This window comes from Poromitra crassiceps (assembly GCF_964638095.1).
Source record: "Poromitra crassiceps genome assembly, chromosome: 2".
In the NCBI taxonomy this organism is placed as follows: Eukaryota; Metazoa; Chordata; class Actinopteri; order Beryciformes; family Melamphaidae; genus Poromitra; species Poromitra crassiceps.
The window spans coordinates 112,790,705-112,815,582 of NC_139624.1; the positions used below are offsets into that span (position 1 = coordinate 112,790,705).

Here is a 24,878-nt window from a genome sequence, read left to right on the forward strand (position 1 = left end):
CCCTTGTCTCCCCAAGTACATATTTAGCACATTTTAACAATATTATATTTATTTAACATATTCAATAATGTTATCATGTTAAATACTGTAGTTAGATACTGAGTTAGCTATACATGAGTGGGATTTAATTTATGCATTAAAAATTAAAAATTATACATTTTGGATTTCTTTGGCGATCTACTTATTGATGGCCCGAGATCTACCGGGAGATCACGATTATGTACAACCCCTGTTGGACATAAAGGGGACATTTTAAGTGATGAGAACATACAACCAAGCCATCCATCTGTCCCTGGTAGATCATTGTCCCCGGTGCTCCATGCTAAAGCCTCAGACACACCGGGCTGTCGGTGAGTGTCCCGCACCGTTGGCTCTAGTTGGTCTTATCGGAGGCTTTTCTGGCCGATTCTACATGTTGAATAGGCGTCGGCCCGTCAGTGAGAGAAATCACTGATATTTTCTGCGACATGGTCTTCAGGAAAGCCTCTTGAGCCTGTCACTGCATGAGATTACCCATTCAGTGTGGTTTCTTCCACAAGCTAAAGACCAAGCAAGGACTGACAACGCCAGTGCCATTTGTAACTTTTTACCAGACATATTCACGATTAGAAGTACTATACATTATTACGAAAGTGTCTAGGCGGTGAGCAAAAGTGGTGTGAAAATGGTATGCAAATGCTGCTTTGTTTCAAGTATGTACAGTATCATAGCATTGGTTTGCATATCCGCAGTCCATGGTCTCATGCAGCCGCAGACCGTACGTGCTAGTGGACCGTTGGCTACAGTCTTTGCTGTGTGTTCAAATGCAACTTTTTGGCCCCGACAACAGTTGGCCTTCGTTGCTGCTACAGTACTGCTGTAGTTACTGCTGTAGTTCTTTGACGTTGGTTTGATGTGTCTGGGCCTTAGTGTATGTGTAAGCCTGCAGTGGTAGATGTGCCTGTTGGTCACAAGGCTGAGGAAGGTGCTGACCGTCTCCCACCCTGCAGGCTCTGAACACGGAGGATTGGAGCGATGGGGAACCCACCGACTCGGAGAAGGACTTCTGGGAGACGGCCGCCATGGAGGCCTACAGTCATCTGACCGAGTGGAAGTCTCTGCAGTACTGCTCCACTGTCAACATCGACGAAAACTCACCGCCCAACCTAGAGAACATGTGGTCACAGCCCATCTACCAGGTAGCACAAATGTCTCAACCTCCTCCAATGGTTATTTTAATCAAATTCAATTCGTTTTACAGGGTTCCTATGCAGTTCTGGAAAGTTTGGAAAAGGTCTGGAAAAAGTACTGTATGGGATTCTTGAATTGAAAATGTGTAGGAACCCTGATTTGAATGTGTGGCTTTTGCTGGTGCCAGGAGATGTACCTGCAGCACATGATCCGCAGCATGCTGAAGCAGCTGCAGCTGGGCGAGAGGGACCAGGCTCTGCTCAGCTTCGTGGACCGGGCCATGAGGGTGGAGGAGCGCAAGAACCACCTGGAGAGCCACTACAGCCAGGAGCTCAGCCTGCTCTACATCCTGCAAGAGGACTATGACCGCGCCAAGTACTACGCCAACCACGCCATGCAGCTCTTCATGCAGGTGACCAATGCTTTTCACTTTCTTCTATACAGCTTGGATGAGTTATTATTGTTTTGTGTTTTTTTATTAGTTTATATTTTTATTTCATTTTAAATTTTGTTTTCAATTCAGTTTAGTTTCAGTTAGTTTCCAGAGTGGCTTTGCTCTTTTCAGTTGAATTGTTTATGGTATAATTAAAAATGTTTAGTTAGTTAGTAGTGTAGTTTTTATTCGTTTCAGTATTATTATTATTATTATTATTATTATTATTATTATTATTACCTTTATTATTATTATTATTTTTAATAACATGGGGAGTATTATTTTTAATAACATGGGGAGTATTTGTCAGGGGCACGATTTAAGAAGTTCAGAATAGTTATTACAAACACAACACTTTGTGAAGGCAGTTGACACCAGGGGCCTGCATCACGACACAAGCTTAGTGGCTTAGCAAGGTAACTTCAGATTTAATTAAGTTACAGATGTAACTGAGGTTCTGTGAATTCCTGGATGACTGCTAGTGGCAGTTAATACACTGTGAATATGACCTCGCACTCCGCGCAGGTGAGTTTTTATACAAACAAAGTCACGTACATGACGTGAGGCTACGTGTGCGTCCCCGCTATAAATAGCACGCCGTAGTTTACTGCCGCCATCTCAGAATCTTCTCGCCCAGAAGGTTCCGAGTGACTGGCATGACTGGCTTTACTTTAGATAGTCCTTGAGTAACAAACTAATATCCAACAAGGATTTTGATTTTGACATCTAGTAAACTTCCGCTAACTATTGCACTTTGGCGTTTTTAGACGGATTGACTGTATGAAGAAATAGGCATGTCTGGCTCTGTAGCGTTTTCATGTGTACAAGCTCAGAGCTGGATAGGAATGACATATCGAAATGATAACAACCGTCGTGTCACCGCTAAACGCAATTGCGATTGTCTGGTTAAGTCAATCCAGATCAAGGGAACAGACCCTGGATCTGTTTATCTCGAATTGTAGTACAGGCCCCAGTTGGCCCCAATGCGTCCTCATGCTTGTTGTGTCGACAAATTTGACCAAATTGACATTTTCTGTGTATTTCTATTTTATTTTAGCTAGTTATGCAAGTACACAATATCGTTTCAGTTCAATTTCTTCTTCTTTTTTTAAGTCTATTTTTTTCTCCACAACTCAAATGCCACCTCCAACACCCCCAACCCCCCCTCCCAACACACACACACACACACACACACACACACACACACACACACACACACACACACACACACACACACACACACACACACACACACACACACACACACACACACACACCCCTAGTTTTAGTTTTAGTTAACTATAATAACTTAGGCTTGGATACAGGATGTGCAAAATCTGCAACAGCTCTACAAAAGACCATAGACATGTACAGAAAGTGAATGTGCAGACGTTCATAGTTAAAAACTTTACAGATGTACATACTATATGTACAGAATGTGCAGATTTGTAGTTGTGCTTTGACTGTGCCAACCACACTCACTCCTCCATCTCCATCTAATTACAGAATTACTCCAGTGTGGATACTCTGTTGAATCAGAGTCGCCTGACCATCCTGCAGTCGGTGCAGGCCTTGACTGAGATCCAGGACTTCCTGCAGTTCATTAAAGGAGAGGGTGAGTCTGCAGATCAAGTGTTGAAAAGGGAACCTGTTGTACGCTACAGTTGTCTTCAAAACACTTCCAAAATCAAAAGAACAATTATGGAGCCATCAAGTGATTTAGGACTTCTTTTTTTTTTTACCTCTATCAGCGACCACACCTTATGCTGGCCTAATGCAGATAGAAATACAAAAACAAAATCACATTTCCCAATATAGAGGAAGCTAGAGCAAATGCCCAACAGAGAAGTCCAAATAATACTGCTCTGTCATTTACTTTTTATGCCTCCGCCGGCGATAGCCAGGCCGGAGGCATAATGGATCCGGGTTGTCCGTCCGTACGTACGATGTACGTCCGTACGATGTTTGTTAACGCGATATCTGAGGAACGCCTTGACGGAATTTAATAAAACTTGTCTCAAACATCGACTTGGACTCAAGGATGATCTGATTAGATTTTGGTGGTCAAAGGTCAAGGTCACTGTGACCTCTCGAACGCCATTTTCAAGCTTGTTAACGCGATATCTCAGGAATGCCTTGACGGAATTTAATCAAACTTGTCTCAAACATCGACTTGGACTCAAGGATGAACTGATTCGATTTTGGTGGTCAAAGGTCAAGTTCAATGTGACCTCTCAAACGCCATTTTCCAGCTTGTTAACGCGATATCTCACGAATGCCTTGACGGAATTTCATCAAATTTGCCTCAAACATCGACTTGGACTCAAGGATGAACTGATTAGATTTTGGTGGTCAAAGGTCAAAGGCCAAGGTCACTGTGACCTCTCAAACGCCATTTTCAAGCTTGTTAGCGCAACATCTCAGAAATGCCTTGACGGAGTTTCATCAAATTTGCCTCAAACATCGACTTGGACTCAAGGATGAACTGATTAGATTTTCGTGGTCAAAGGTCAAGGTCACTGTGACCTCACGAATGCCATTCCCAAGTTCATTAAAGCGATATCTCAAGAACGGCTTGATAGAATTTCTTCTGATTTGGCTCAAACATCGACTTGGAAGCAAGGATGAACTGATTCCATTTTGGTTATCAAAGGTCAAGGTCACTGACCTCTCGAATGCCATTTTCAAGCTTGTTAACGCGATATCTCAGGAATGTATTGATGGAATTTCTTCGAATTTGCCTCAAGCGTCCACTTGGACTCAAGGATGAACTGATTACATTTTGGTGGTCAAAGTTCAAGGTCACTGTGACCACACACACCCAATTTCCAAGCTCTGTAACGCAACATCACAGGAGCGCCTTGACGGAATTTCTTCCAATTTGCCTCAAATGGCGATTTGGACTCAAGAATGAACTAATGGCGGAGGCATAAGTCCACGTTGCGGTCGTTCTAGTTTTGGCTTTAAAGGCTTAATGTGTAGCGACAGCAGAGTACCGAACCGAAAGGTCAAGTAATACAGTACTGGAGTGGTTTCTCTTTTCTTAGGGAAAACTTAAGGGCTCATTATACTCAAGCGAGGCTCCGCGAGGCGGAGCTCCGCAAGTCACGTGCGGACCTCGCGCTGGGGCAGATGATTTTATATTCAGAATGGCAGCCAAGTGATCAGCATGTTACATTGTACAATGGTAATAGTGAGAACAGCCCGTGAGAACAGCCCGTGAAAAGTCGCAATGAAACGCTATTATGTTCAGTACTGAGTGCGCTTTCACTCTCAAACGACCGTACATCAGTACATGAATGAATCACCAAACTTGTTTTTACTGAATAGCCGTTTCAGTTCTCAGCCCTGATAGCCTACTCTGTGCTGCTTTTAATCTCTCTCAACCATGCTCTCAACACAACACATTTACTTGTTGAAATGACTAAAAACGAACAGTTGCAAATCAAAGTTTAGCCTACCACATGGGTCAAGAAATGTGGTGAAAACACAGCTCAGTGTTCAGGGCTCAGTGGCTCGAAAGTGTCCATGTTTAGAGGTCACGCTCCTAGAAAAATCTTCAGGTACGTGGTGGGGTCATGCAGGGGTCGCGCCCAACACATTGACGTAATTTGACGCTCGCATCCCTCGCTTTTGGAAGAATTTCCTTACTTACAACTGGCTTGAGTTATCTTCAATAGAACAAAGTGTCAGAATGTAATATTTTGTATTGTGTTTTATTAGTATCGGTGGCCTCCCTCAAGCAGCTCATCAGATTATGGACTGACCGGTACCCTGATGCCAAACTGGATCCAGTGAATGTATGGGATGATATCATTACATCTAGGTGAGATCAATATCATTTGAACCTTTTTAACAATTGAGACAATTGACATTATATACAGATTTGAGGACATATGCTTCACTTGTACAACAACTTTTTATGTTGAGGAAAATATATGATAGAAAGTGGAGTCTCACAATTTCTCTCTCTGGTTCAGATGTTTCTTCTTGGACCAGATCAGGGAGAAGCTGAAGAGAAATGCCCCCGGTGACAGTATGGAGGTGGACGGTTCAGAAGACCCAGCAGGTGACGTCGACAAATTAGTAAATGACTGCAAGTTCAACATGAAGCTAAGCATGGCTGATAGCGCGTGGAAACAGGTGAACTACTGGCTCATTGATCAGTTGACCAAGTGACTCCTTTTTGTGGCGTAACCTGGTAGCCACAGAAGTGTCACGTTGCACCCGTTGACTGTTTTCAGAGTAACTTCCCTGTTGCCACCAAGCTGTTGAAGGAGCTTCACAAAGAGGCCAAAACGGAGAGAGGCTGGTTCCTCCGGTGGGTCCACTGTTTCAGCCGCTACAGCCACAAACGCAGCCTGACCCAGGCGCCTGTGGAGCAGATCACTGCCATGATGAAGACCATCCCACTGCTGGGTAAGCAGGGGAGAAAGAAGGCCCTGATACATATTGTTGTTTGCAAGGTTCTGGTGGGTCCTTGAAATCATTGAAATTTTTTGAATTTGAGGGAGGAAAATCAAGGCCTTGAAAGTTTTGGAGAATAGTCATAAATAGACATGGGTGCAAGATAGATTTTTTTTAACTTAAATAACTTAATAACAGCACAGTTGAGAAGTGATCACACATTCAAGGCTCTCTCTCTTTTTAATTGTCATCTGTGAGCCTGTATAAAGCCTGCTAGTTTTTATTCTAAAGATTCACAGTGTTGTAACAGTAATTAACCTCGATCCTTGTCTCAAACTATGCTGTGTTGGGTCCTTCAATTTGAGGGAATTGGGCTTGGAAACTGGAAAGTCATTGAAGAAAAGTCCTTGAATTTCAAGTGTGGGAACCCTGTCTTTTCTTCTGCAGATGATCTTCAGTCTGATTGTCAGAATGCCACTGCCAAAGTAGTCAGATACCAAAAGATACTGCAGGGAACATCTTACCATATCCTGGCCTCAGCCGTAAGCAGGAGCCCCTCAGTCCTGGATGGTATTGGGGTTGAGAAAGCAGAGAGACTTGTAACGCTTTCTGGAGCCTCTTGGCCAACTGACCGTCCAAAGGTACTGTTGAACTGTAACTATTCCTGTCTGCTTCCTCAGAATAGCAGGAAGAGACAAAAGTCTTCCCAGTAGAACTGAGCATGATGCAGAATTGTTTGGAAAAGCAGGTGAAAGTATAAAATGGTGTAAAAGGCTATGCGATTCCACTGGAGAACATGTAAATGCGGCATCTAATGTGAAAAGAACAGCCATTGTCCATCAAATTATGTCAAAGTTTATGGGAACTGATCTTCTAGACTCAGAGTCAGAACATACAGGCATGTAGCCTCTCAAAAGCATTTCTCCAACAGGAGGTGGAAGTGGGGCTGCAGCTGCGAGCATGGAGGTTGCTGCGCGAAGCAGCCAGAAAGGCTGACGAAGAGCTCCAATCCTACACTCAGGACTGCGTGGAGAGCAGCAGCATCACAGAGACCTACATGGCGCTGGCCAACTTCTGTGACAAACGCCTGCGAGAGGAGGAGCAAAGCGACACCAGTGAGTTACTCGGCTTCATTGAATGCTCAATTCTGATTGGACAGTGAATGCATTCTGCGGTCTGTTGTTTGACAAAGCAGATTCTGACAATATATATATATATATATATATATATATATATATATATATATATATATATATAACAAAGCAGATTCTGACAATATATATATATATATATATGTATACTGTGACGGGTCTGGTTCTCAAAATAGGATCAAGCTTGTGTCTAGTCAATCCAAACCTCGCCACAACAACACAGAACTGACGGAGCAACAGGGTATCTTACAGGAAATCGATAAACGGGAGGTTGGCTTACCTTGGGAGAGGCCGGGGCGGTGTCATTCCGCATCAGTGGACAGCTCAAGCCTGGGTGTGGAAGCTAGTTACACACAGCTTCCCTTCAATGGGTTAGGGGACGCTATTATAAAGAATGTATCAAACACACAGTCACATCCATATGTGAAATCAGAGGGAAAATGACTAGAGAATGGGGCAACAGGGAATCCATGGCTTTCTTCAAAACACCAGCTAAGAGAGAGCATGCGCACCTGAAATGCCACAGCTATAAACCCTAAGCCAACTCCCACTTCCTGTCTACCCCGGTGCTCCGTCACAAGTCACATGACACAACTAATTAGGGGGTATCTGACAATACATCTCTATCACATATCACCCTGTGACAATATATATATATATATAAAATAGTCTCCTCTCTCATGATGAAGCAAATCAATTCTCAAATCATTGACTAAAGTTTTGCTGGATGCAAATGTTCAATGATAAGGTATGTACGGGATAAGTAGGCACTGCTTCGCGTCGGGTGGTTCTTTGCCTCCATGTCGTGCCTTAAAACCATTAACGCACACCTACTCCTTGATTATCCCACTTATATCATGGTAATTTGCCAACAATAACAAATTAAATCACTCACAAATTTTTGGTGAAAGTTTTGCACTCCAAATCGAAAGGTTATGAAGCAAGAGCTTACCGTTGTGATGACAAGGAATAATTCTAGTCCCTTTTACAACCAAGCTACAATGGGGTGAGGTTGGCTCACATCGCCATACACAGGCTAGCGTTGTTCGGTCACCGGTTTAGCTAGAAAGTTTGGCGATTAGCTTTGATAAACAGCAATTTTCGGAACGGTGATTAAACTTGAGCCGAACTACGTCCGATTTTAACGCACAGCTGCCAGCCAATCAGAAAATGGTATTTACTCAGACCATGGTATAAGATAAATTAAGACACACTGGAGATCAGTTATTTCTTATAATACCTTCAAAATTGTAAGTATTATGTGTATTGATAACTTGTGTTATATGTTGTGCTGTGCTGGCACGGTGGCTCAGTGGTAGAGCTGTCGCCTCGCAGTCAGAAGGTCCTGAGTTCGATTCTCGCCTGGGACACTGCGGGTGCTGTGGTTGTGTTCCCCCCATATCTTCAGTGCCTACTGCCCAGGTGGGGTATCTCGTCGTAAGGGCCTTTCTGTCTGTGTGGAGTTTGCATGTTCTCCCCGTGCTCCCCCAGGGGCTTCCTCCGTATATAACCCCCCCCCCATTAAAAACATGCAGAAGATCAGATCGTCATCGTCATCCGACCAGTGACGACAACATCCGAAGTCGGTCCCCGGGCGCTGTACGAGAAAGCGACCACTGCTCCTGGCCTGCCCCCGGAGGAAAGGACAAAGCCAGGATGGGTTAAATGCAGAGGACAAATTTCACCGGCCACCGTCAGCATGTGTGTGTTTGTGGCCCTCCGTGCATGTGTTGATGTGTGTGACAATAAAGACGGGCTTGTCCGTCTGAAATCGTGTCGTGTGTGTGAGTCCTGCTCAGTTTCCTCCTCTAACAGGTCAGTGATCGCAGAGGTGTTTGTGTTTTGTTACAGTCAGTGTGTTTCCTCCTCCAACAGGTCAGTGATTGCAGAGGTGTTTGTTTTGTTACAGTCAGTGTGTTTCCTCCTCCAACAGATCAGTGACATTCGTAGAGGTGTTTGTTTTGTTACAGTTAGTTTCCTCCTCCAACAGGTCAGTGACATTCGTAGAGGTGTTTGTTTTGTTCCAGTCAGTGAGTTTCCTCCTCCAACAGCTCAGTGATTGCAGAGGTGTTTGTTTTGTTACAGTCAGTGTGTTTCCTCCTCCAACAGGTCAGTGATTGCAGAGGTGTTTGTTTTGTTAGAGTCAGTGTGTTTCCTCCTCCAACAGATCAGTGACATTCGTAGAGGTGTTTGTTTTGTTACAGTCGGTGAGTTTCCTCCTCCAACAGCTCAGTGACATTCGTAGAGGTGTTTTGTTACAGTTAGTTTCCTCCTCCAACAGGTCAGTGACATTCGTAGAGGTGTTTGTTTTGTTACAGTGTGTTTCCTCCTCCAACAGGTCAGTGATTGCAGAGGTGTTTGTTTTGTTACAGTGTGTTTCCTCTTCCAACAGCTCAGTGATTGCAGAGGTGTTTGTTTTGTTCCAGTCAGTGAGTTTCCTCCTCCAACAGCTCAGTGATTGCAGAGGTGTTTGTTTTGTTACAGTGTGTTTCCTCCTCCAACAGGTCAGTGATTGCAGAGGTGTTTGTTTTGTTCCAGTCAGTGAGTTTCCTCCTCCAACAGCTCAGTGATTGCAGAGGTGTTTGTTTTGTTACAGTGTGTTTCCTCCTCCAACAGCTCAGTGATTGCAGAGGTGTTTGTTTTGTTCCAGTCAGTGAGTTTCCTCCTCCAACAGCTCAGTGATTGCAGAGGTGTTTGTTTTGTTAGAGTGTGTTTCCTCCTCCAACAGGTCAGTGATTGCAGAGGTGTTTGTGTTTTGTTCCAGTCAGTTAGTTTCCTCCTCCAACAGGTCAGTGATTGCAGAGGTGTTTGTGTTTTGTTCCAGTCAGTTAGTTTCCTCCTCCAACAGGTCAGTAATTGCAGAGGTGTTTGTGTTTTGTTCCAGTCAGTGAGTTTCCGGAGCTGCTATTGCTGCCTGTTCATGTGGTGGAGAGCACGTTGAAAGCACTGAAGATGAACTCGGAGGAAGCTCGCCTCAGGTTCCCACGTCTGCTGCAGATCATCGAGCTGTACCCCTCTGAGACACTGGACCTCATGACCAAAGAGGTTGGCTTTGGGCTGGCAGAAATCTTTATGATGAAAATTCATAGTAAACATGGATGTCATATAAAGATGGGATTTTTAAGGGTGAAAGCATACATTTTGAATGCTTCTGAAAATATAGTTGACTATTATATTTGTATTCACATTAAGTGAATGAAACAAATCGGGGTGGAGATGTTGCATTAATGTTGTGTTTTTAGTTAGGCTTCATTTTGCAGGATTTCCTTGGAAATGAAATGTCTTGAATATTATGTAATTTAGAGAGCTGTATATTCCAAACAATATCAGGGAATTTTACAAATGGGTCACTTACAGCAATACACCAGAATGTATGTATTGTATTTCCTCTCATTAAAAGCTGATAATTTACCCATTTCACAACCGTTTTGAGGTGGTAAGCAGGCCGTAAAGCAGGTGTAATCAATATCATTAATGATTCCATTCTATTTAGGTGTTCCAGTGACAGGGCCCTCATTAATGTTATTTATTACACCTGCTTTAATTCCTGCTTTACCACCTGAAAACGGTTGCTGTCAAATGGGCCTATGGCCGGGGGCATGGTCGACATAAACAAATGAAGGTTGGGGGGAAAAACACAAGAATAGCATGCCATCGTCGATTACTGTGCTTTATCGTAAAGCACTGCAGTAACAAACAAAGCAAAAAGCTACCTAAGGAGGCTTCATACTAAAATATGAGCAAATATAATAATCAAACAGAGGGAATTAGAATAAAGTCTCTAATATAAGCCTGCTTCCAATAAAGGCCCTCTGCATTTGAGGTCAATAAAAGCAAAATTAGATGAAATATGGCATGTATTTTTCTCCACAGCAAGACCAACTGTAGTGGAAACAAGACTGTTCACCTTGCTAAACAACATTGATAAACCGGGAAGGAATAATCATGGTTTCTGCGGGATTAAACTAAAATCCAATCATCTGAATTGTAGGCCTTAAAATGTCTTAAAATCGACTGCATTTATATAAAATGTCTTAAATACAATTTTGCCAGGTCTTAAATTGTTTTGGTTATCAAGTTAATGTTACTTTTATAAAGTTGCATTCAAATAACAATGCATAACAAATTTGAAGCCGATGCACCCTGGGAAAGAAAACTCTGAAATTAGACACTGGGTATAAAGGTATTAGAGTTGTACTGTATGGGATGTCTTAAGTCTTTAAGACTTAAAGACATAAAGCCACTGTAAAAAGCCTGCTGCCATCCCCCAAAATATCAGGAGCATTGAAGTCCAATTTTTCTTCATATCCCTCCCCTTTTCTTTTTTTCCTTTTTTTGCCAGTATGTGTATGAAATTGTACTCATAATGGGCTTAAAAAGGTCTGAAAAAAGTCTTAAATTAAACTTGTTGAAACCTGCAGAAACCCTGAATAATGTGATGAATAATGTGATGGAAGCGCTTTGACTTGATTATGGAAAGTCGTGGAAAAGATATGAAAGCTTACATCAGGGCCATAGAGGGAGTCTGGGAGCCCTGCATTTGGTTTGATGCATTTCAAACACACTTTTGTTGTAATTGAGTAATGCCACTCTTTGTCTGTGAGCAGATGATGACAGTCCCCTGCTGGATGCTGATTGGCTGGATCGGTCAAATGGTGGCCCTGCTGGACAAGCCGGAAGCGGTGGCGGTGCAGCATTGCATTGAGCAGATAGCAGAGTGCTACCCTCAGGCGCTGGTTTACGCACTGATGATCAGCAGTGAGAGCTTCCAGTTCGAAGATTCGGCTGTGGGACACAAACAGAAGGAGTTTGTTGACAGGTATTCTGCCTCTCTACTAGCCTGGAAAAAAAAGATAACGTGACCTCACATTCTGTTTCGCTCTACATATAAGTCTGGACTTCCAGCTGCCCACAGCGATTTCAGTGGGTGGGAGAACTTGCCTTGACAGACAACTCCTTCAGCCAATCAGCATCGCCAAATCCGGAAGAACGGCGAAAACGTCTTTTACAGAGAGAAACTTCACTGGTGCATACTCTTGTATAATTGTTATTGAGTCTATTTCTGCAATAACTGCACTTAACATTCCTGCTAGTGCTCGTTGCTTCAGGAGATGCCATGTCATTTCAGGAAATCGCTGTGGGCGGCTGGAAGTCCAGACTGATAAGTTGAGCAAAACAGAATGTGAGGTCTCGTTATCAGGAAGTTTTTTACCAGGCTACCCTCTACCTATAGAAGTTATTGTATATACAGTAATGTTGTGCTTTTTTTAATATTGCGTGTTTGTCAACAGGCTCAGGAGCCTGCTGGAAAAGGGAGGAGCTGTGAAGAACTTTGTGGACGCACTGCAGCAGCTGACGAACCCCGACATGCTTTTTAAGGTAGCAAGAACTAATTCAACCATGCATAAATAAAGCCAGACGCTTTCCACTGTTTGGCCTTTCTTTTCATTTCACAATTCACAATTTATTAGAAGGATAAACCCCTTGAGATGAACAATCTCGTTTTCGATATTGTAAATATTGTAAACTACATATTCCTATTGTAAACTACATTGAGAGCTCGAAGATTTGTTTCTGAGGCGCTCTGATAGACAACATCTGCATAATCTAGTATTGGAAATATCAGTTGTGAAATAATTATTTTCCTGACCTGAAGAGTGAAGCAGTTGATGGAGCGATATAGAATTCTCAGGCTGCAGTATATTTTCTTAATTACTGAATCAATATGGGGTTTAAAAGAAAGATGAGAATCAAGCCAAAGGCCCAGATACTTAAATTCCTCCACTTTCTCAAGTGGAGTCCCATCTGAGAAAGTGATTGACCAGTTATTGGTTAAATGCAGAGAATCAGATTTGGAGCAAAGCAACATGCTGTAGGACTTCTTATTTAGTCAAAGTTTGTTAAAAGAAAACCATTTTTGAACAGCATCAAAATCAGTCTCAAGAGCAGTCTGAATTTGTGCGGTATATAGGTTTTGGAGGAATAGATCACAGTGTCATCTGCATGTAGGTGAATTAGAGCAGATGTGCTGAAGATCATTCATAAAAATAGAACACCTCCGTTTGAAAACCTCAATTTGAACCCTCCGTTGTCTCAGGATTGGTGGGACGACGTGAAAAATGAGTTGGAAAAACCCGGTTTTGACGCGAAGAGGATGGGCCGCATGTACGAGGAGATGCGTACTTCCCTTGGGGATCGTAGTGCAGACTGTTATGGAGCATTCCGCAAGAAGTTTGTCCAGGTTGGTAGCTTGCTTTCATCTGGTACGTCAAGACTAGTAAAGAGTATGAACTACAAAAACACATTTGTCATTCTATTCCTAAATTCTAAGCGGTAATCCCTAAGATCCATCTTATTGTGACCAGCTGTTTAGAACATCAAATGAACTGGATATAGGAGTCTTTGGGATATTCTGGTATTCATTGTGGCCGCCTTTCTTTTAACGTTCAACAGAAATTTGCTAAGGATTTGGAGAAGCTGTTGGGGCCTAAAGGCAGCAAACTGTTTGAGAAGAGGAAAGACAAAAGCTTCGTGCAGCAGGTGGACAAGCTGGTGGCTTCCATGCGTGGATTTCAGAAGGAACCCGGGAACTTGAAGGAATACTCGCCCTGGCTGAGTGGCTTTAAAGCAGATGCCTTCTGCAATGAGCTGGAGGTCCCTGGTCAGTAGCTGGAGTTCTTGCCTCGGACTACATGACAGCAATATCTTAAGTTGTTTTATCTCTTGTACAAATAGAATTCAAGTGACAGCCCTATTTGAAACAGAATTCTGTTCTCTTGACTAATGAATCTTTGATCTCTCATTATAGGGCAATATGATGGCAGATCCAAACCTTTGCCAGAGTATCATGCAAAAATAACAGGCTTTGATGAAAGGGTATGCTTTTATTGTCCTTCACTGTAAAGTAGAACAACTATTCAGTCGAAGAAATTACTTGATTCAATCAAATTTGTGTGTATTTGTTACGTTTGGGGCTCTTTGAATTTGTTTATCTGATCTATTATCATAATATCTTTGGCTATGTTATAGTGTATTAGCATGGTAACCAGCCCCAACCAATCCTTCATTAGGGACTGGACTCAAGCCTATCCACCACTGACTGGTTGCTGTCTGTGTCAATCATAGAACTCTGACCAATCGCAGTAGCAAAGCAGGACACCTTTGACGATTCTGCGCCAAAGAGCTGAAATTGATAAGAACTGAAGGCTAATCAGTTGTTCCGCTCAGTGGTTCCACTGCAACGTCAAGGCGGGAGCGCTGTTGTAAAAAAAAACACTCCCGTCCCAGTTGTCTGGAAGGCATCCATATTTACGTGAAATGTCATTTTCGTAGTAATCCATACACCGAGAACTAAACAAAGATCAAGTTCCTTGTTTGCCTGTACATGTTTACAAAGTAGTTTCGGCTATCTATTTATCTTAAAGAAAATCGCGATTCTCTGCATTTTGGATTAATATTTATGCCCTGCAGGTGAAAGTGATGAGCTCCATCCGCCGGCCCAAGCGTCTGATTATCCGTGGGGACGACGAGCGCGACCACCCCTTCCTGGTGAAGGGCGGCGAGGACCTGCGGCAGGATCAGCGCATCGAGCAGCTGTTCAGTGTCATGAACATCGTGCTCAGCCACAACACAGCCTGCACACACAGAGGCCTGACGCTACGCACATACCAAGTCATCCCCATTACCAGCAGGTCAGCACATACCAAGTCATCCCCATCACCACCAGGTCAGCACATACCAAGTCATCCCCATCTCCACCAGGTCAGCACATACCAAATCATCCCCATCACCACCAGGCCAGCACATACCAAGTCATCCCCATCATCACCAGGTCAGCACATACCAAGTCATCCCCATCACCACTAGGTCAGCACATACCAAGTCATCCCCATCTCCACCAGGTCAGCACATACCAAATCATCCCCATCACCACCAGGCCAGCACATACCAAGTCATCCCCATCATCACCAGGTCAGCACATACCAAGTCATCCCCATCACCACTAGGTCAGCACATACCAAGTCATCCCCATCACCACCAGGTCAGCACATACCAAGTTATCCCCATCACCACCAGGTCAGCACATACCAAGTCATCCCCATCACCACTAGGTCAGCACATACCAAGTCATCCCCATCACCACCAGGTCAGCACATACCAAGTTATCCCCATCACCACCAGGTCAGCACATACCAAGTCATCCCCATCACCACTAGGTCAGCACATACCAAGTCATCCCCATCATCACCGGGTCAGCACATACCAAGTCATCCCCATCATCACCAGGTCAGCACATACCAAGTCATCCCCATCATCACCAGGTCAGCACATACCAAGTCATCCTCATCACCACTAGGTCAGCACATACCAAGTCATCCCCATCATCACCAGGTCAGCATATACCAAGTCATCCCCATCACCACCAGGTCAGCACATACCAAGTCATCACCACCAGGTCAGCACATACCAAGTCATCACCATCACCACCAGGTCAGCACATACCAAGTCATCACCATCAGGTCAGCACCTTCACCAGGTCAAGCCTGAAGTCTCCCATGCTATGAGATTTTGGGGACTATGGATCAGCTTGTGTCTGTCCGGCCATCCAATGAAACTAGCACCCCTTTTTCCATACATGTGCTCGTCTGGCGTGGCACCCGGATTGGCATTTCAATTACAACAGGGCTACCCACTTGAAGGTGTGTCTTTAATTGATGAACGCACTTGTCGAGAAGCAGCGGGCTATATACCATGATGGCTGTTACTACTAGTGGCCAAAAAGTTGCGTCTGTAAAATGGTAAACATTTGTTATTAGGCATGGGCCAGTTTCCGATTTAAAGGTATACCACGGCAGTGTTGTAGTTGAGTCACTATATCTGAGTCCCCAGTATTCGAGCCCGAGTCACCAAAGAAGAGTCCGAGTCGAGTCCCCATTACCCGAGTCCAAGTCATCAATTTTGATTCTGCAGGCTTGGAATTTGATAATTTTAGCGGCAAGGCATTTGGCTTTTGGTGTCACATTTTTTATGGTGTGAACACAGCTTAAGGGTGCTTTCTCACTGGGAACGATTGCTTTCGTTCCACGCCTGGGCATGATTGCCCCTCTCCCCCGCTGGTCACCTTTCACATTACAAAATTTATTCCGCGCTCGGGAACACACTTGCGTCATCAACTACGCCTGGAGTGTATCCTCGCCCATGTTTTGTCTATGTGGTTCGGAATGGTTGGCGTTCACATTTGCAAGTGTTCCGTTCCCCAGACCACATTTTCAAGTGGACCCGGTCACAGTTCCTCATTCCGCACCCGGGCAAGGAATGCAACGCAACGTCCACACTCATCAAAAGTTCTGAAACTGATGTCAATTTGGGGACAAGTGTGCTCAGGAATTGTACTGGGGGACCAGTGAGAAAGCACCCTTAAAATCAGAGAGGAGAGAGACTAGCAAGCACATACAGACACACAAACAATGAGTGTTAAATATTTACAGATAGGCTACGTGTAGGGATGCACGATATGGATTTTTTCAGCCGATATGATAACCGATAAATATCTGCTTCTCCTAGCCGATACAATATGATAACAAAGAACACTTCTGATATTGTTTTAGTAAAGTGTATTACTCAGTTAACCTTGCTTGCAAGATGGATAACCTTGCGAGATCAAAAGAGATTCTCTCGACGTAATCCATCTTGTCATGCACAGGCAGTTAAGATGATTGGCCGAACCATGCCGGCCCGACGAATCAGCGGGAGCCTTAGGCGGGCTCAGGCTCGTCTGGGCAAGTAGTGGGTACATGGTCTTTGTAGTTCTTTTCACTCGTCAACATGGCTGCCGCCGCGGAAGTGACAGGCAGTCTGAATGAAATTGAATGTAACGTTCCCAATTCTATGTATTAAATTCTAAAAAACGACCCTCAACATTTGGGAAGGCTAAGCCACACAACTAGTTCGTTATAATTTAACTTCATGCTTCGAAGGTGACTTTACGACGGTGAGGACTCAATCAATGAATACCACGGAGAGTTGAAGTTAACACCCACCAGCGGTGATAGACAGATGGGTCATCCAATCACCTGCCAAGTAGCTTGGAAAAAGTGCCCGCCTCCGTCAGCGGGTCTGGTTACTGCATTCCCAGATCGACTGGTTTAGTGAAACGTATGTGGAGCTATACCGTCCATCTGGCAGCGTCAGGTTATCACTCAATAGTCAATACAAAAAATAAATAGAGGGCATTGGGGCCAGTTCTATTGAAGTGCCAGGCATGGAAAGTCCCACTATAAGCCATATGACGTTTCACTTTTTACTGAAAAATGCTCCCTCCAGATTAAAGAAAAGACACTATGTGATGTTGACGTTTTTTATGTAAATGCGAAAATTTGTTTTCCTTATTATTGGTCTCCAAACAGAGCATGACTCTGCCCAGTAGCTAGCTACGTTAGCTTACGGTTAGCTTACATGTAACGTTAGCGAGATTTGTTTATTAAAAGGATCCCCATTAGCTGCCGCGTAGACGACAGCTAGTCTTCCTGGGGTCCAAGACAAAATAGACATTACATGACACGCAATAATTAAAATACAAAAATACAAAGGAAAAGAACAGAAGAAAGAATAAAAAGCAAAGCAAATGTAAGCTAAGACAGACAATAGCATGGTCAGCTAGCCCTCTAGCTGGCCAATAGCCCAAATATTAGTATATGGTCCGACGGCCGTACAACTCTATACTTTAGAAAACAAACATAACAGGTTGCTTTTGGAGTTAAAGCAGGGTTTCTATATGGTTTACACCAGCTCTGGGAGTATGAAGTGCTTTTAATGAGGGACGTGGGTCACAACAAGCGGTCCGCTTGCTGACCGGGGAGTGCTACAATGGCAGCCCGCTGCTGCCTGCTGAACTAGTGCTAACTGCTTTTATATCCCCACGAAAGAAAGAAGGTGGCCAGGTCGCCAATGATGTCACACCGATGACATCTCTGTCATGATCTATGATGGTCGTCCCGGTGTGAATGCACAGTTAGAATCCGTGTCTGATTTAGACGTGTCGGAGAGCAGAGATGTAGGGAAACAGTAGATGGATGAATCCAGAAGTAGGCGGTAATGCAAGATAAAGGATGCCAACTGCCATAAAACACTACAGAAGAAGAAGACTCCGTGTCTTGTTATTGTTTTTATGGCAGGACCACTAGGGGGTGTGTCTGAAAGAAAGAAAGTGGCCAGGTCTTCTTCTGTGGTGTTTTATGGCAGTTGGCATCCTTTATGTTGCATTATCGCCTCCTTCTGGATTTCTTCATCCACTGTTTCCCTACATTCTCAAAACTCTCACCAGTGGCCAGGTCATATATCACAATGATGTCATAATGTGGGGGTGTATTCTACATTCACACTCAAGCAATTGTGATGTCACCAGTGATGTCAGTCGAGCAATTGTGATGTTATCGGTGTGACATCGCACATTGGTGTGACATCACAAAACACGGGTGCGTTAAACCAACTCATTTTGGCTAGCCAAAATGATATGAGTTGGTTTAACATATCGCACCTGTCCACCTTCGCTAAACAAGCTTTGGCAACAGCTCAGAAGTCCATTGACCAGGTTCTGGACATCAACGAGGAGGACCAGTGGAATGACACTGTTGTGATGCCCTATGATGATCTACCTGGAAAGATTCAGCTAAGTGGAGGAGGAATGACACAGTGGGACGAGCCCCCAGAGGAGAGGAGCCAGACTCCTTCATCTGATGCCATCACTGATCCTGTCACCCGCACAGTTGTGGATGAATCTGAGAACTTTTTCAGTGCCTTTCGGCCCCCTGGAGATGCACAGGGCTTTAAAAAAAAACAGGTAATGTCTGTACCTCCTGCTATGTCCCAAAGGTGGCCTCAGGAGAAGGGAAAGAAAAGCAAAGAGGATGTGGTCCAAAATGATGTGGAGCCTCAAATGTTAGGACGTACTGACAAGAGTCAAGAGAATCAGGAAGCTGCTGGGAGCCAGCCGGTTGAGTGTGAGTCCTCACCAGCAGTACCTTATCCAGACACCATCCCCCTGCAGCCTCTTTCATCTCACTGTGGTGATCCTTGTGACTCTGACAGCAAAATGACCAATAAGAGCAGAGCAGAAATAGATTTCAGCTCAACAGTACCCGTGGATTCAAAAGCAGAACAGTCACCGACTCCCTCAAATGAACCTTCTGCTGTTGCCTCTGAACCTAAAGGCTCTGCCACTTATGAGCCGTCACTTTCCCCACTCTCTAAGGAGATACTCTTGGACCCCAAAGAGCCAAAGATGGGGGACAGCCAAAATGATACCCCCTCCCTTCCAGTCAGCAACTTCTCCTCGGGCACCTCCACCACCAGTGACATTGAGGCGCTGGACCATGAGACTGTGCTGAGTGAGAGCTCGGCCAGCTCCAGACAGGAGACAGCAGAGGGAAAGACTGGCCTTCACCTAATGCAGGCCTCCTTCGAGCTTCTCTCAGCCTCTACCTGTGGTAATTCCCCTCGTCTGGAGGACTACCGCAAACTCACGGAAAGCTGCGGCTCATCCTCAGACTCTTTTGAGCACATCGATTCATTCAGCGTGCAGACACTGGACAGCTGGAGTGTCAGTGAGGTTAACTTGGATGATGAGATCCCTCGGAGTCGGACACTAGCATCTGTCACTGCCGGCCCTGCGCCCATGATGGTTGTGTCACTGGATGTTTGTCAGAATCAGGAAGAGGGCGTGGTAGTGAAGGAAGAGCGATTCACTGAAACGCTGAGGGACCAGTCATTGGATGAGATGGAGGAGAGTGGACGGAATGCCACCCCTATGAATAGTGAGCAGCCTGAAGAGTTGACAGAACAGGACCAGGAAACCGAGGCTAATGTTACACTGTCTGGTCCCACCCCCGAGGTTGATGAACATCCTACCCCACCAATCACAGAAGAGATGAAAAGTGTATCGACATGTCAGGTTCTGGAGCTTCAAAAGGTCATTGATGAGTTGTCAAGCCGCCTTGAGAAGAGGGAGTCTCAGCTGCTAGCCGTCAGCAAGGACAAGGCCAGGCTGGAGGAGTGTGACAACCTCAAATATGAAGTAATAAGCCTGAAGGAGAGCTCCACTGTTCAGTCTCTTAGGGATGAGTTCACCCAGCACATAGCAGATGCAGAGAGGAAGGCTCAGCTTGCCTGCAAGGAGAGGGACATTGCAAAGAATGAGATTAAGGGCTTGCGGGACGAGCTATCCACCAGGCTGAATTCCAAAGATACAATCGAGATCATCAGAGAGAAGGAGGAGCAGATCAGAGGCCTGATGAAAGAAGGTGAGAAGCTGTCCAAGCAGCAGTTGCAGCACTGCAACATCATCAAGAAGCTACGTGTGAAGGAGAAAGAGAACGACACTAAGATTACCAAGCTGAACAAGAAAATCAAGGAACACGAGGAGGAGCTGAAGCACCTGCAGCAGGTTCTGGATGGGAAGGAGGAGGTGGAGAAACAGCACAGAGAGAACATCAAAAAGCTGAACGCTGCTGGGGAGCGTCAGGAGAAGGAGATGAGCCAGTTGCACTCAGACTTCGAGGAGCTGCAGGAGAAGAACAGGAGCATCCAGGCTGCTCTTGACAACTCTTATACGGAGTTGGCAGAGCTCCACAAAGCCAATGCCAGCAGGGCAAGTGAAGTCCAGGAGACAGAGCTCATCAGGCTGGCAAAGGAGCAGCTGAGCCTTGCCCTGAAGAAGGCCCGGGAGGAAGCCCACATGCAGCAGGAGGCTGTGGCTGAGCTGAGGCTGGCTCTGCAGAGGGCTGAACAGCAGCAAGGCAGGGAAGATGATCTGAGGGAGGAGATCAGTGAGCTGCAACAGAGCCGTCAGGAGGCAGAGACTAGGAACCAGGAGCTCAGTCAGAGTGTTACCTTGGCAACGCGGCCCCTACTGCGACAGAATGAGAACCTCCAGGCTTCACTGGGGCGACAGATGGCATCCTGGGAAAAACTGGAGAAGGGCATCTCTGACAGACTAGCAGATGCACAGGCACAGCTGGCTGTTGCTGTGGAGAAGGAGCATTCGGCAACAGAGGAACTGCTGGCCATCAAGTCCCAGCTGGCCTCTTTGGAGTCTCAGAATTCCCTGCTCCGCCAGGAGAAGGGCCATGTCCTGGGGCAGCTGGATGCTGAGAAGAACAAGAGAGAGAAACTGGAGGATGAGAGCAGCAGCGAGCATTTTGAATTGGAGAATCTGCGAGGACAGCACAGTCGAGTGCTAGAAGAGGCTAAGAAAGAAAAGCTGCTGCTTACCAATCAGCTAGATATGGAGAAGATGAGGGTGGAGCAAGAGAAGAAGAAATGCTACCTAGCACAAGAGGCCCTCAAGGAAAAGGAGTGGAAGACCATGACTCACTCTGTTGGGGAGCCCCCAGCCTCCTCCACCCCCTCCCTATTCCGTTATAGCTCCATCAGTGGGGCGGACAATGCTGGTCTGCACACCTCTATGCTTTTGCAGGATGGCTCTCTGGACCACTCGCTGGGCACCATACCCATGTCCATAAGCGTGACCAACTTGTACGAGGCTGCCAGGCTGTCTGGAGGCTCCAGCATCATAGAGAACCTCCAGTCCCAGCTAAAATTGAGAGGAGGAGAGATAGCACAGCTACAGATGGAGATCTCTAGTCTGAAGAGGAGTCGGTCTGTCATGGCGGAAGAGCTGGTGTGGCTCACCAATCAGAACGATGAGATGGAGGACATGGTGAAGGAAATCCCTAAGCTGAAAATTCAGCTCAAGGATCTGGAGCAGAAGCACAACACCATCCTGCAGATGTACGGAGAGAAGGCTGAGGTGGCAGAGGAACTGAGGCTGGACCTAGAAGATGTCAAGAACATGTTCAAAACCCAGATCGATGAACTACTCAAGAACCAGAAATAAATGGCTGCTCCGTCTGGCATATGGGACACGAACAAAAAAATCACACCTAGGTGTTGAAGTAAGCGGTGCTGGTTCACACAGGTCGGACCCTTCTTCACCTCTCCCCTCTCTGGCACTGTGCGTGCGTGTGTGCACATGTGTGTTTCATCAGCCTTTAGCCACGGCGCTTACTGTCTCCACTCTTGTAGAGCTGGGGTGAGGGGCGTAAGCTACATCTCGTGCTCGCATCTCGGGTTAAACAGATGGACACACATGTCAATTATAGAAGTGGCTGTACCACTTAAACACAATAAACCAACTCATGAAGACATGCATTTATTGTAAAAGATGAGGGAGAGAATCTTATGTTCATCAAAATAAATGTATTTATCTTTGTTTATTATTTTATTTTAATCATCAGATACTCTAGATATTTAAAGCAGGACTTACCCCCAAAACACTTTTTTCAGCTTTTAACCAATGGCTTTTGGGGTGGTGTGTGAAGAATTCTGGTCAAAATTTCCACATTTGAGACCAAATTTATAATGTTCTACAAACTTGATCATTTTCAACAGCATAAGTGCCCTCTATGGGTTCAAACCTGCTTCCTTTTTTGCCCTCCAAAACGGTACAACCTGACATCACGGCGTACTTCCCCCTTTCCCACTCATGTGAAAAATATTTTCTTCATGTGATCATTACTGTAGTTCACGCCAGGAGAGTTGCAACATCTCCATTCACTCCAATGGACCCGTTTTTAGCGCGAGCCCTTTAACAGTGCAATGCATCATGGGTAATCGCCTACTGTGGCTAATGTTAGCGGCTAGTTAGTTATGTTACATGGCAGTAAAACGCCACTTAATGACCAAATTGATATAACTTTTAACCATTTGGAGTAACACTGTTTCCATACGGACCACCAGCGTTAGTTGTTTATAACGTGGCTATATTTATAACGTTCTCTATCTCTGATACACTGAAAATACTGCCTGTCATACAAAAGAGGGGTTGGGAGGCAGGCCATAGCATCTCTGTCGATGATTTGATTTGACAGGTCTGGGCACTGGTGTTGGCCAATCCTGGCGTGTTCCTCCCTCCAAATTGAGTGTGTTCTGGCGCAAAGCGAGTGGGTTCCTGGACAAACACGCTCACTGAGGCGCGAGCCAGTTGCGTTATCTGGAGCATTGCGGTAAATACAATATTCCTGGAATGCGAGTTTAACAAACCAGTTACATGTCCTCTGCATTCTACATCAAATGAAGACATTACTGTTTGTTTTATTTTGTATGTTACATACTTATTGGCCAAGTTTTTAGTTAGTTTATGGGATAGGAATTCTGCCAGGGTACAAGGGACTATAGGCGGCCATCTTGCCTGCAGAATTTTCAAATCAAGTAGAATACCGTTTTGCCAGAAATCTGGGGGGTTAAGTCCCCCTTTAAGTGTGGCGGGCGCAGCTTGGCACATTTGAACTGGTAATGGAACGCAAATCAGCTCGGCTTGGTTTGGCTCGGCTCGGTGTGGCCAAAAGTGTCAATGGAAAAGGGTATACGAGGGATGATGCATCTGTTACTGTTGCCTTGTTCATCTGGGTTTTGTTTTGGAATCAAATTAGGCACATACACTGTACTAGTCTCTCAAGTCTCTTCTACATTCTGTGAATGCATCATATGTAGTCTCTACTTAATGCACACAGAGCCTGGTCAAAGGAAGTTGGGGGGAAAAACCCGCTTCAGACCAGAGGAAGTTTGAACTGATGGAGGTGATTGGAGAAATACGAGTGGATGTCCCGCCTTTAGGTGGGACGAAGGAGGTTGGATGTCCCACTTTTAGGCAGGACATCCACTCGTATTTCTCCAATCACACCTGCCTTTAGGCGGGACATCCGGGATATCCCCCTATCATCGCACATTATTTTCCCTGAGTTTCCCTTTCCGCTTTGGCCAAGTTTTCCCATCTTGAAGTTCACAGACGTGTAGGCGGAAGCATTTGAAAATTGCGGGAGCCAACTCGTGTTTTAAGAGACTAGGCACATACAGAATACATGTATGAATGCCTACAGACTGGCAGTTGTTACGAGAGTGAATCATACTTCCTTGTGGGAAAAACCTGTCAACAAACTCACATTAGCTAGGGTGATAGGCTATTTAATATATGAATACTCTTACTGCCTTTCAGAATTGGTCTGATTGAATGGATGGAGAATACCTGCACCCTGAAAGATTTGCTGTGGAGCAGCAGGACTGAGGAGGAGCAGAAGATGGTATTAAGGTAGGTTGTTCTGTGGTGGAGGGGTCCATCAGATGTATAGTGAATGTAAGCTGAGCTGGGAAACAGCAGTGTATTCTGCATAGGGCATCCATCATATGAGTAATCATATTGATATTTTTTATCATAATGCCATTTATAATGACTAGACATCGAGCGAGCGTGCTCTGCGCCCTTATGACATCACTTTTGACATCATCATCACTGATGACATCACATCATTAGCTAATAATGATGTTAAAAATCTGGCTCCATCAGGTCACCCGCACGGGTGCCCTTTACACACCCTGAAGGCTTCAGCCCGATCGCACGTAAAACGGCATAGCTGTGGCCGAACACAGAACTTGAAACGAACAAGCATCGCCCACGGACTCAATTTTATATACTAGCGAACCCGTGGGGAGCCCCCCTGTGAGTTAGGCCCCGCTGGTGTGGAACATGACATTATCACTGATGACATCATCACTGAACTTATTAGCCTCAGCCAGGAAGGATGACATCACATCATTAGGTAATCAGGGCAATCACCTAATTGAAAAATCCGGCTCCGTCAGGTCACCCGCACGCACGCGCGCAT

The 24,878-nt window shown here is 45.0% G+C and overlaps 1 protein-coding gene and 1 pseudogene across 2 annotated transcripts in view; both read left to right on the top strand.

The window, feature by feature from the left end:
• prkdc (protein kinase, DNA-activated, catalytic subunit) overlaps positions 1 to 24,878 on the top strand; it is a gene marked incomplete at its 5' end in the record, with an annotated part of 156,664 nt that overhangs the window by 118,769 nt on the left and 13,017 nt on the right. The window contains 16 exons of the mRNA XM_083654725.1: positions 990 to 1,178; positions 1,358 to 1,582; positions 3,110 to 3,218; positions 5,327 to 5,429; positions 5,584 to 5,746; positions 5,848 to 6,022; positions 6,458 to 6,651; positions 6,942 to 7,125; positions 10,046 to 10,206; positions 11,769 to 11,980; positions 12,453 to 12,540; positions 13,259 to 13,402; positions 13,615 to 13,822; positions 13,970 to 14,037; positions 14,632 to 14,852; positions 24,212 to 24,304. Of these exons, the coding sequence (XP_083510851.1) occupies positions 990 to 1,178; positions 1,358 to 1,582; positions 3,110 to 3,218; positions 5,327 to 5,429; positions 5,584 to 5,746; positions 5,848 to 6,022; positions 6,458 to 6,651; positions 6,942 to 7,125; positions 10,046 to 10,206; positions 11,769 to 11,980; positions 12,453 to 12,540; positions 13,259 to 13,402; positions 13,615 to 13,822; positions 13,970 to 14,037; positions 14,632 to 14,852; positions 24,212 to 24,304 (2,537 nt within the window). The remainder of the gene's footprint in view (positions 1 to 989; positions 1,179 to 1,357; positions 1,583 to 3,109; positions 3,219 to 5,326; positions 5,430 to 5,583; positions 5,747 to 5,847; positions 6,023 to 6,457; positions 6,652 to 6,941; positions 7,126 to 10,045; positions 10,207 to 11,768; positions 11,981 to 12,452; positions 12,541 to 13,258; positions 13,403 to 13,614; positions 13,823 to 13,969; positions 14,038 to 14,631; positions 14,853 to 24,211; positions 24,305 to 24,878) is intronic.
• On the top strand, positions 18,674 to 22,054 carry LOC310772258 (TATA element modulatory factor pseudogene; annotated as a pseudogene). The gene has a single exon. The product of its transcript is annotated as a TATA element modulatory factor pseudogene (transcript).